Below are 12,244 nucleotides of genomic sequence, written 5' to 3'. Positions count from 1 at the left end.
ACACTCAAATACTAAGTATGTGTTATGGCTGAATGTATTTTCTTTCCTGGGTCAAGTACCCGCAAATAAAATAAAACATTGTTCCATTATTCAAATGTGAGTGCACAGGCCTTAATAGAAATCTGCCAGACCATTAAGCTGGATTCGGCGCTGCATGGTAATTGCGTATCTGTCATCGGCGGCTGTGATTGAATGGGATGTTTCCTGTGTGTTTTGATAGTCAAAAGAGCCTTATCCTAGAAATAGGTTTGAAATGAAGGTGAATTAGTCTTAGTGGGTTGATTTACAACTTAATTCCAACTGTTGCTCCGTAAAAAAATGCCGTCTTTTCATTCGTTAATCATTTCATAGTTCTTTCATTTGTGGCTCTGTCTTGGATTGGTGATGAATTCGTTGTTTTGTCTTGTTTGTTTTTTTGTTCATTCAGCCAGTCACAAAGAAAGTATCAACCCTTGTTGAGGTTGAGGTATTTCACTACAAAGACCTTGAACAGATAGAATAGGCCAACCAGCTCTATGAGCGTATTTCTAACAGTCCCGTCCTTAAAATGACGCTGCCCAAATCCAAAATGGATACTACACCTAGTTTGTGAAAATACACAAAAATCCCAATTTCTTGCCTGCTTCAAGTCATCCCCTTGTCATGCATCACAAAGACATCAAAATACGGAGGAACAGAAATCAGGCAGTAACGTGCAACAAAAACCTCTGTTGTCCCCTCCGTTATACTGGCTGGGCCCTAGTAGCACCACTGACCCCAGGTATAGGGCCTAGGTAGGGAGGCTAATGGGATCCCCGGTGCGCAGAACCTGCTTTGAGGTCTATCTGCATTTATGTGTGGTTAGGTTTTAAAATACAGTCATGTAATGTTGGCGATTACCATACCCAATAATAAATGATCCTATTTATGTTGTTCACCGCCTTGCTTTGAACATGAGAAGAATACATGCCACCCGTGTAGGCCTACCGATCCATGTTCACATCCCAACAATTTGGAGGTAATCGTTCAGTATCTCTTGAAAGGAATATTTTTTACAACTATAAGCAAGAGCAACTAGGATGCATGATCTGGCAGTGGATATAAAGCTGCAGATAATAATCGTTTGTCTTTGTGAGTAAAGTCCTCTAAGTACACAACTCAAGATAATATCTGTGGTGGACTTTTTATTGTGAGAGGGAATGATTTAAAACGCAACTTAAGGCCCACAATCATCGCCGTCCTTTGTGGCTTGACAACCTTATTTGTTTCCATCAAATATTGTGAAAAATCACTGCCGCCCTCCTGCAGAGATGATAAATGCAGACACTTTCTTTGGCGCATCCGTCGCTTTGAATGGTGGCCTAGTTTCCACAGACGTTTTTTTTTTTTTAACAACAGCTTCCCGAAACGGTCTGCTGTCATGTAAGATATGGAGCACAATAGTCCCAGCTCTGTAATTACTATCTGCCGATTGGCTCGTTCGCTGAGTAGTAGTTGCCATGCGATGGGCCTGCTGATTGGTCGACTGTCAGCAATTTCCATTTGAGGAAGACACAGTGCCCTCATCAAGAATCATAATTAACTTGTTGAAGCGGGGCCCTCTCAGCGGGCGGGAGGCCCCCCTGGGGTCCTAATAGCGAGCTGGCGTGGAGTTTTAGTTCAGGGGCCCCTGCACACACATCCATGTAAAATAACTATGGTTACACACATAAAAGAGAGCAGTATGGGGACATTTGGCAGAAGCCTCAGTATACCCTTCACGATAAACAGTTTGACAACATAAAAATAAAAAAGCTGTAGTGGTAGGAAAATAAACTTGAGTCAAGCAACACCGCCATCTGGTGGACAGAAGGCGACTTTGAATGAAAACATAACAGAGATATCCATCGTTATTATTTGAAGTGTTTTAATATTGTTACTTGAATAATATGATAAAGGGTTTGGAATGAATGCAAATAAATTGATGGAGGACACAAAATAGAAAAATAACAGTTCTTCCTCTACTGTGCATGTGCTTCAATACATCAACCATCACCTCTATAAACTACAGATCTCCAACCATCACCTCTCCTCTATAAACTACAGTCCTCCACCCACCACCTCTCCTCTATAAACCGCTGTCCTCCACCCACCACCTCTCCTCTATAAACTACAGTCCTCCACCCACCACCTCTCCTCTATAAACTGCAGTCCTCCACCCACCACCTCTCCTCTATAAACTACAGTCCTCCACCCACCACCTCTCCTCTATAAACTACAGTCCTCCACCCACCACCTCTCCTCTATAAACTACAGTCCTCCACCAATCACATCCTGCCCACACACTCATTCAACGCCACCACTTCCTCCATCTTCTCGAACAGTGACTCCACCAGAGACCCGTGTCCTCGGCCGTCGCACATCACGTGCTACCACGGCCCGCACCGTTCAACCATCCCCGCCTGGTCCCCGTACCCAAGGAGGTGTTGCTCCGCCCCCTCTTCCTCCACGTTGGGGCAGGACATAAGCCCCGCCCCACGCCAGCAGCAGGACGGTGCGCCCCCACGTCAGTGGGCCGCGATCTGTAAGCCCCTGGCGGCACCACCTTGGGGGGCCGGTCCCCGGAAAACGCCCCCGAGAACCCGCTCCCGTTGCCGTAGCGTCACGCGGCGCCTGCCGATCTTGACGCGGTGGTCCCTGTCGAGTGCCAAGGGGCAAGGAGACTCCCCCAGCACCAGCACCCTGAGCTCGGACTCGGCCTCCTTGACCTTCCCCCCCCCCCCCAGGAGGGTCAACACACATACACAGACACCCCCCCCCTTCCTTTCCCTCCGGCGGGCCCTGCTCCTCCCTCCCCCAGTTTTTGTTTTGTCTTCTGTTCTCGGGGGCTGACAGAGCTGTTTCTTCCCTTTGATCCTCCCTCTATCTGATCCCCATCAACCTCTTCTCCTCCTCTTCCTCCTCCTTCCTCTTCCTGACCATCCACTGGGATTGGCATCTAGTGGGTCTTCCGCTGCGTGTTGTGTTGTATGATCTTTGGCTGACGCAGTCATCCCCGTCTCCTTCACAATAGCCGGTCGCCATTTGCCCTGATTCAAGGCCTTCCTGCTCGTCGTTCATCTCCTTCAGATGCCTTTCTCGGCCATGTAACCCCTCCTGGGCTTGAGATATACTGCGGGCAATGCCTTGGAGTTGCTTCCGCTTGTCACTCATCGTCTGACCATGCGTCTCTAAATCCGCGCCCCAGCCGAGACGCTCCTGTTCCCGTTCCCCGAGGCGCTCCTCTTTACCTTCTAGCTCCCCCCCCTCCCCCCCCGGCCTTGAGCTCCCGGAGACTTTGGTTTGAAGGTCCAGGCCGTGGTCGTTCAGCTCCTTCTGCCCAGGGTGGCGTTCCCGAGGGCCCCCCAGGATGGCGTTCCCGACAGCGCTCTTTCCCGTCTCACGCTCTCCCCCGGGAGGAGCAGCCGTGGCTCGGGGAGGCGGTGCTGTGTCCGGGGGAAGGAGGGGGGTCGGCGGGGCTCCGGGCTCTCCTTGCCGCTCTCGCCTAGAAGGAAGGACAGAGGGAGACGCTGGGCCAGTTGGAATCATTTACAGCAAGGACTATGAAACTCCACTCAATGTCATAACTTAAGTCAACTTAAGTTGAATCAACTTAAGTCCTTCATGAGTACATTGAAAGTAGAGATGTTCTTAGCTTAAAAAGGCCCACTATGCAGGATCGGCCATTTCTTCGCTGTTTCTTGGTTTGCGCACGCACTTTTCTCTACACAGCGCCCCCTAACAGCTTCGTAGTAGTTAATTTACAACACTGTCGTAAGAACTCGTTGACGACCCTTCCCCATGCACTTCTACGCTAGCCATGTGCATTTGTTTTCAAAGAAGCCGGCGAATGCGTGCAGCCATGTCCGAAGTAGATGTTCATAAAGTTAAGACAAGGTTATACATTTTTAAAATGGTGCATTTGAATTGCAATAAACATAAATCCATCCTTTTTTATAGTTCACGGGGAGAATTTATATCCTAGATTATAATTGTTTTATCTTTGGTTGAACAGAACAATCAGTGTAAGAGTGTTGGCCAACATAATACATAACGTTAGCACCGACAGTCGCCTCTTGGGTCCCTTATCAGTCGATTGATCCATGATGAATGCAACAATTGCCTCGCAACTGGCTGTTTATATCTAGCCGGTGCCACGTTTGGGGGTGTGTCTGTGCCGTAAAACATTTTCGAAACTACAATCTGACTACATTTTCGATGCATATTCGCTTTTTCCTTGGAGAAGCGACAAGGGGCAATGAAACACCCTCCAAACGACCCAGAAATGGTTGTAGAACCATCATAATAACTCTCAACCTATATAATTAATGTAATTTTAGCAAAAAATCTTGCATAGTGGGCCTTTAAATGGCCATGAGCAGTGATACAAAAAGGAGAAGCACCGAACAAAGGAAAAATCCTCACGTGTGTTTGAGTCATCGGCTGAACTGCTGCACCCTCAGCATCCATCTGCCTCGCTCTTCCTCCGGCTTGTCCCCCTCCTCTTCCTCTTTCTGGGTCACTTGTTCCTTTTTGCGTCTAAGGAGCACAACGATTGCATCGTACGTTAATGAAAGTGTGTGTGTGTGAAGAAAAACACCAGTTATTTTTTACAAATCTTCACGACAACAGGAAGACTAAACCTTGGTCTGTGCAGTCTTTCATACACTTTCAGGCAAACACTTTGACACACACATCAATGGACGATGATCGATGCCAACACATGACGGCCTTCATGCAGATGAGCCTTGTTGATTCATTCACTGACATGCAGCCCACCAGGTTCCTGTGTCATGTCCAAGGCCCGGTGGGCAGCATTTGAGCGATCCCCCTGTGGTTAAGGGAGCGTAATCATTTTGTTGCCCTGGAATAACATGACTCAGACAGCACAGCAGGGACATCGTGTATTTTATGGTGAACGGCTATTCACATTTCAGAACATCGTTCGGTTGGAAATGTGTTGTTTTTGCAGGGTGTACATTTTGAGAAAAAGTTCAATGCGAAAGAGACAGAGAAGGAGATGCATAGGAAGTAACACTATAGCACAGGAAGTGACATGTTTTTTGTGTTGCATATTTCAGCAGCTGTTGCAACACTGTCAGCTCCACTGCGGGGCTGAATGCATGAAAAGGGACTCAAACAAGCGGATTGAAACCAGTCAATGGAAAAAGATTTCCCTTGACTTGTGACACCATCTGACACCATCGGAAAGAGTTATGTCAATGATGTCTAGTGGTGCACTGACGTGTTAGCATTTTGTTTGTAGAGAACACGACCAAGCCTTTGTTACAGACCCCTTATTTCAATACACAAGGTGTACATCTTTGTAAAGGTGAGGTGAAACAACCTGTTTTGGCTTGAGTTTGAACATTAATGAATTTATCCACATCAACATCCACACACCTCACGGGGTTCACGTACCCCCTCAGTGTCGGGGACTCTTGTTCTCGGGACGGCAAAGTAACTTTTTAGGAGGCACTGCGTCGTCACGAGAAGAACGGGACCCTTGTGAGGAGCACAATGTTCCAAAACCGGTTTGGCAAGAACCCTCACATGTCCACATTATACTTTCATTTCTGTAACGCTGACAAAAACGGCAACCATCGTGATCAATAAGACGTTTCCATTGATCAAAACTATCGGGAATACAGGCTGAATTCGCACAAAGCTTTCAACCCTTTTTCGCTGCATGGCCGGTTTAAAATCCAGTTTCATTGCGTAATAGCGCGCCCCCCTCTCCTCCGGGGTGTAGCCCTACGTTCTGCAAGGCGAGGGGTTGCCACAACAATCCCTGCACTGTGCTGTCCGCCAGACTCCCTTCACCAGGGGGGCTGTGGCCAGCGTGGCAGGAGTGATCCCGCAAGCAGCCGCCTGCCAACAGCCCAGCGGTGGCCTGACCACGTATTGGAGAGGAGCACGTGTACGTGCACACACACGTGCACATGCATGCTCACACACTCCCAACAAACATAGGCAGAGTAACACACACACATGAACCAACGCACACACACACTCACACACACACACACACACACACACACACACACACACGTTAACAAACAGACATGCACATGCATGCACACACACTCCCAACAAACATAGGCAGAGTAACACACTCATGAAGCAACACACATTAACAAAAACACACACATTCGTGCAAAGGTAGTTTTCGTAGGAAGGAGTGAATCATGAAAATGAGCTCATTTTTTTCTGTGTGTGTAGATCATACAACCAATCCCTTGTTTTGAAAGGAACATATTGCTGATGTTGGTTTCACACCATTTATTATTATAGCGTATGTGACAAACTGTTATGTGACCAATGATTATTTCCATGGCGATGGTACATTGTTCGTGTTCTATTTGTAAATGTTGGGGATGGATTACAGATTAAACCTGCAGTATGTATGTTTTCCCAATAGTAACAGCTACAGCTAAACCCTTTTCATACTATAAAGGGCAAAGGCCGACAAGAATTAACCGATTTATAAATTAAGATTCCCTGGACGGATTGACTCGTGGACGGGCATGTTTTATTCTTGAGAAACTTTTTACGATATTTTTTAATGGAGTAGCGGGGGTATAAAAGTGACACATTGCACAGGTTTAACTCTACTGCTTAGTGCTGCAGAGACAGAGTGGTCATTGCAGCTGATTACATGTGAATCACTGCAAAGGGTCGCTTTTAGCTCTTATATAGAGACGGTAGATTCCCCACCTACCTCCTACCTCAGACCGACATGCGCACACACACGCAATCACACACACACACACACACACACACACACACACACACACACACACACACACACACACAGACACACACACATGCAACAAAATACATGCATGTTTGTGCACACACGCATAAACTCATAAATGTTAACGTTCTTGCACATACCCATCTCACACTAACTAAGCCCATCCCACATGTATTTACCCCAGAGCACATGCACACACACACACACACACACACACACACACACACACACACACACACACACACACACACACACACACACACACACACACACACACACACACACACACACACACACACTCAGGGACAGGGGCTAGCTCACTCCTCCTGTGTATATAAGTGGAAGCAGAGGTGGTGTTCAGACTGAGCCTCTCCCCCAGCATCCAGAGGATCCACCAGGACTCCTTCTCCACCCCTCTGTCACAGCGAGTGTCGGTGAGAATCCACAACACTTACTCTGAATTTCATTGTTCGTTCAACATTTTTAGAGTTTTCGTTTTAGTTCAGTTTTGTCAAATTTTATTGACACTTTCCCTTAGTGGAAAGACGGTTATGTGAAGTACGTTTGAGAAGATCTGCCTTAACCGGCGTGCGTCTCTTTGCCTCTTGCAAATTCAAAGGGCAAAGAAACTAGACCGAAGCCTTTTCACCAAAAAAATTAAAGTCCCGTTATTACATAACAGGACATTATTACCCGACTCGACAATAGAAAGAGTTTGTAAATGATCAGGGAAAAGCCAGTAAAAAATACCACTTCTTCTTTACTCTCAGAAGCAGAATCATGAGGGCCAGCTGCTTGACAGCTGTTCTTCAAAACATTCCCCATCAACGTCTGTGTTTATTTGATTCTGCAAGAATATACGATGCCAATCCCTTTTGTATGACAATTGACCGTTGTTCTGAATGTGTTCAGTCCAGTTCAGTTGAATCTGTTCAACTGAAGGACAGGAGTGGGAATACCTATAGATGAAGTCATCTTTCCACTGGTCTGTGGTACCGGGAGAATCTGAGATGTTCTGTTCAGGGCACTGCTTTTTGACAATATTCCGGGTATACAAGCAACACCATCGCCATCGTTTAAGATGCATAATAAAACACGTAAAATAGTTTTGATTCTTGAGTTACATGACCATGAAAAGGAAAGACTGGTTCCTCTGAAAATACAGTGGTGCGTGCGTGTGTGTGTTTGTCCTTTTGTGTGCCACTTGTATGTTGTGTGCATTTTTTTTTTACGTGTGTGTTTATGTATGTGCATATTGGTTTTGTGTGTGTATGTGCATATCGGTTTCGAGTATGTGCATATCGTTTTTTTCAAGGTGTGTGTGTGCGTTTGTTTGAGTGTGTAAGTGTGAGCGTGTGTGTGTGTATGCAACTCGTTCAAGCCTCGACTTGTCACTTGTCACGTTAGTGTAGTGTACGTTGTGTTTATTTTGGGGTAAGCTCAACGTTTTAATAGCCACGCCCAGCTTCAGGTGTTTCCCATCAGGTCGACCCAGCCCCGCCTGCGGCACAAACAACAACGGGGCTGACGGCAGGGAGAAGGCGGTGACATCATCACATCGCTCCACAGATTGTACTGAGATTTTACAATTACATTAATTACATTGTAAATACCAAAAAAAGTCACAGAAAATGAATGCCATTCGCACTGTGAATACAACCACTGCCAAACACTTTTAACATCCCAATTTATAAGTTGTTGAAGGCTAATAAAAATGTTCCACGGCTCTAGAAAAGATCAGTCTGTTTGCATACTTGAGATAAGAACCAAACAAACATCTGGCTATTCCATAATTAACCACATTGTTTTGGTGTGATTTTGTTTATATCACAGACGAGTTCTTGAATAATATTCCTGTTGTATAAATGACAGCACATGTGCATGCGCACACGCAGGCGATGCTCAAAGGCATTTTTGCTTTGTGTGCAAACCTAAAGCAGATGGTTTTTTGCATACAGCTTTCATCGAGTCTTCCTCACAGCCTCGCAAGGTCAAGCAGCCACCTACCATAAAGCACGCCAAGTCGCTCATTTCAATAGAGCGACGTGCACACACACAATACTCTTTTTCAGGGGGCACCATTTTGGGTGATGCAGGCAGGCTGCTGCTTTGTTTGGTCACATTTGTACTTTGCCACTTGTACTTTGTACCTTGGAGGTGAGATTCAATTGTCCCTAGACATTTGCTTCGCCTTGTTTCTTTTACATCAAATAATTTACCTTTTTGATTTAAAATTGGATTCTATGTTGACTCCCTTATTATGGGATGGTGTCCACCATTTCAAAACACACACACACACACACACACACACACACACACACACACACACACACACACACACACACACACACATGCACAATGTTCACACATTTGGCCGCTGGTTTTGTTTTGGTCAGGGAACGTTCCAGGCCTGATCTCCAGCTAACGCCCGCCATGGCAGACGCAGACGCCGCCGTGCCCCCCGTCGTGGTCCCCAGCTCGGCCCCGCCCCCGGCCCCTCCGGGCGGCGCCCCTCCCAAGGTGACGCACCACGGCCGCGTGGCTGCCCCCGTCGCCAGCTCCAACGAGGACACGGAGGAGCTCCCCGAGTTTGAGCCTTTCGGGGCTCCGGGGCCGAGGGGCTTCCCGTCGCTGGCTGGTGAGTCCGTCTGTCTGGGTGTGTGTGTGGTGTGTGTGTGTGTGTGTGTGTGTGTGTGTGTGTGTGTGTGTGTGTGTGTGTGTGTGTGTGTGTGCAAATTTGCAAACGTTTGCAATTTAAAAAAGGGAAAGTTATCTGCATATACGGGAAGTGGTTATTAGTAGAACGAAAGTACAGAGAAGGAGAAGTAGCCAGATAGTTAGGAGCTGACAGACGCCCTGCTTCACCAGAGATAAGTCCATGTGCCGTCCGGTCCTCGGCCGATAAGCCCTGGAGACGTCGACGGGCCCCCTTCTCTGACACATGACTGACCTCCCCCGAGGATAGGGGATTGAGCTGTTTAAAAATACACAGACACAAACAAAACCGTCTGGAGAGAGCAGATTGAAGGGCATTGACCCAAAAGGATAACGGTTCTTTACAAAGGAAAGGAAAGGCCGCCAATTGCCCGTCCTCCCAAACATCTCCAACACACTCCAACTACCTAGGGCTGTGCAATTAATGAATTTTGACACCGTCATCCCCACCTGACACCGCCACCACCCGTACCACCACTACATCCGCTGCCTACACCGTCAACAATGCCCCCAGTCACACAAAGCCGTATTTTTTTCTGCATGTTTCCACCGCAGAGTACCTGGACATCTCAAAGGTGGACATGATGAAGAACCGGGCCGAGATCAACCACCAGCAGCACCACACGGACCGCTTCAACACCAACTTCCTGATCGTTCGCAGGGGCCAGGAGTTCCAGGTCAAGATCACCTTCAACCGGCCCTACGACGCCGACAAGGACAAGTTCGCTGTGGAGTTTGGCATTGGTGAGTGTGGCGGGACATAACAGTGCAGTTAGAGAGTCCAGCGCAATGGTGGTTCCCAACCCGTGGACCGGGGCCCTGAAACGGCCCTGGTTGGTGACGGACATAATCTGTCCACCCCCTTTCCGTAATATGTAATCCTGATTAAGATTGCGAATATAATTTGGTAGCATTTATAGGATTTAGTTTGTAAGCGATGAAGTACGCGACGTAATGAGAGGTTTCGCTCCATTATTTGCCAAATAAGGAAATTTCTTGTCAGATTTGTAGTTGCAAGTATTTGCTACTTTTTTGACAATCTGCTGTGCGTGAAGCATTGCTAATAACCTAGTATATACAGTATAATATATTCGGGTGATAATATTATAATAATATTCAGGTTGGCTTTGTGATGTGCTGCAGTAGACCATAAACGGATGGGCCACACCACAGTTGAGTAAAGGGTGAGCCTTGGTACAGAGTTCCCCTGTCAGCACAGGGCTAACTGTCAGACTAGTGCTAAAAAACGTAAGCCTGCAACGCTAATGTGACGTACTGCTAGGTCAGTACAATTGCACGAGGGAATGCCGTGGGATTTTGACATCTGACGTTTGCGAACGTTGGGGGGATTACTGCATAATTCCACCTCCATCTATTTTGGGGAACTCGTCAAAAAAAACAATAAAAACATGGAAAAATGTCCATGAATGTTTACACTATCGTTAGTCGATTCGACCTAATAAAAGAAAAAGACTGCATATAGCGTAATTTTCAAACTATAAACCGCGCCTTTTTCCCATTTTTTGATTCTGCGGTTTATACAACGGTGAGGCTAATCTATGGATTTGCATAGCTAACGGCCACTAGGGGACCTCCTAAATCTATGGATTTTACAGGTTACAGTCCACCAACTTTAACTCTATGGGCACTATGACCGGTCCGCGCCCCCCCACCTTTAAGCGGCTGGCTCCAGTGCGTCTTATATATGTACACATCATTCAATTTAGCTGCTGCGGCTTATACTCCGGTGCGCCTTGTAGTGCGGAAAGTACGGTAATTGATTTGGTGAAGCCACTGCTTCTCCCCAACTGTGCTAATCCTCCACCACATGCCTCCCTTGTGATTGGCTGACCGCTCGTCCCCTCCTTCCCCACCGTCCTCCCCAGGCCCCAGCCCCCAGTTCAGCAAGAGGACCTACATGCCGGTGTTCCCCACCCCGGAGCGGCAGAGCCCTTGGGCGGGCCGCGTGGTGGTGGCCGCCGGCCCCGAGGTCACCATGGGGATCACACCCACCGCCGACGCCATCGTCGGGCGCTACCGCCTGTACGTCGCCGTGGTGACACCCTACGGCATCCGCAGGACCTGTACGGACGTCAGCCGCGACCTCTACATCCTGTACAACCCCTGGGTGAAGGGTAGGAGGGAGGGAGGGATGATTGATGAGGAATGGATGATTGATGGATGATGGATGGATGATTGATGGATGATGGATGGATGGATAGATGATGGATGGATGATGGATCGATGGATAGATGATGGATGGATGATGGATGGATGGATAGATGATGGATGGATGATGGATGGATGGATAGATGATGGCTGGATAATATATGGTTGGATTATGGATGGATGGCTGAATGATAGATGATGGATGGATGATGGATGGATGATATATGGATGGATGATAGATGATTGATGATGGATGTATGAATGATGGATGGATCGATGCATGGAAGGATTGATTGGCTGACAGACTGACGCAAAGCTGTTGGGTCGATTTGAACTCCATCTCCCATGATTCCTCCTGGTCCCTCCCAGAGGATGTGGTGTTCCTGGAAGACGAGGAGGAGAGGGATGAGTGCGTGCTCAACGAGTCAGGGGTCATCTACCACGGCACCTGGGACGACATCGCCGAGCGCAACTGGAACTTTGGCCAGGTGAGGGAAACTTGAGTTCAGAGCAGAGCGGAAGGTTCACAAACTGTCAGAGAAAGGCAAAAAAAAACGGATCCAAACCACTTTTCTCTACTCATCCGGTCTTAGTTTAGTAACGGTG

At 47.4% G+C, this 12,244-nt stretch overlaps 1 protein-coding gene and 1 long non-coding RNA gene across 4 annotated transcripts in view; one reads left to right on the top strand and one right to left on the bottom strand.

Moving 5' to 3' along the window:
* Positions 1 to 2,184: 2,184 nt before the first annotated feature.
* LOC115529048 (uncharacterized) lies at positions 2,185 to 5,894 on the bottom strand. The gene is made up of 3 exons (XR_003973446.1): positions 5,419 to 5,894; positions 4,423 to 4,536; positions 2,185 to 3,502 (listed from the first exon to the last, which is right to left on the bottom strand). It is a non-coding gene; the product is annotated as an uncharacterized LOC115529048 (long non-coding RNA).
* Positions 5,895 to 6,930: 1,036 nt separating this feature from the next.
* f13a1b (coagulation factor XIII, A1 polypeptide b) overlaps positions 6,931 to 12,244 on the top strand; it is a 12,649-nt gene continuing 7,335 nt past the window's right edge. Inside the window, exons 1-5 of one of the 3 annotated variants that reach the window (XM_030338516.1) lie at positions 6,931 to 7,188; positions 9,151 to 9,392; positions 10,025 to 10,213; positions 11,356 to 11,604; positions 12,008 to 12,126. In XM_030338516.1, coding sequence (XP_030194376.1) covers positions 9,188 to 9,392; positions 10,025 to 10,213; positions 11,356 to 11,604; positions 12,008 to 12,126 — 762 coding nt within the window. In that variant the 5' untranslated portion in view covers positions 6,931 to 7,188; positions 9,151 to 9,187. Of the gene's footprint in view, positions 7,189 to 8,304; positions 8,327 to 9,150; positions 9,393 to 10,024; positions 10,214 to 11,355; positions 11,605 to 12,007; positions 12,127 to 12,244 lie in introns of those variants that run through there. The other 2 variants (XM_030338518.1, XM_030338517.1) reach the window with 2 other exon arrangements.

Source organism: Gadus morhua, chromosome 17, assembly GCF_902167405.1.
Source record: "Gadus morhua chromosome 17, gadMor3.0, whole genome shotgun sequence".
NCBI lineage: Eukaryota > Metazoa > Chordata > Actinopteri > Gadiformes > Gadidae > Gadus > Gadus morhua.
Note: the sequence above shows the minus strand (reverse complement) of the source record. Positions and strands in the feature narration are given on the sequence as shown.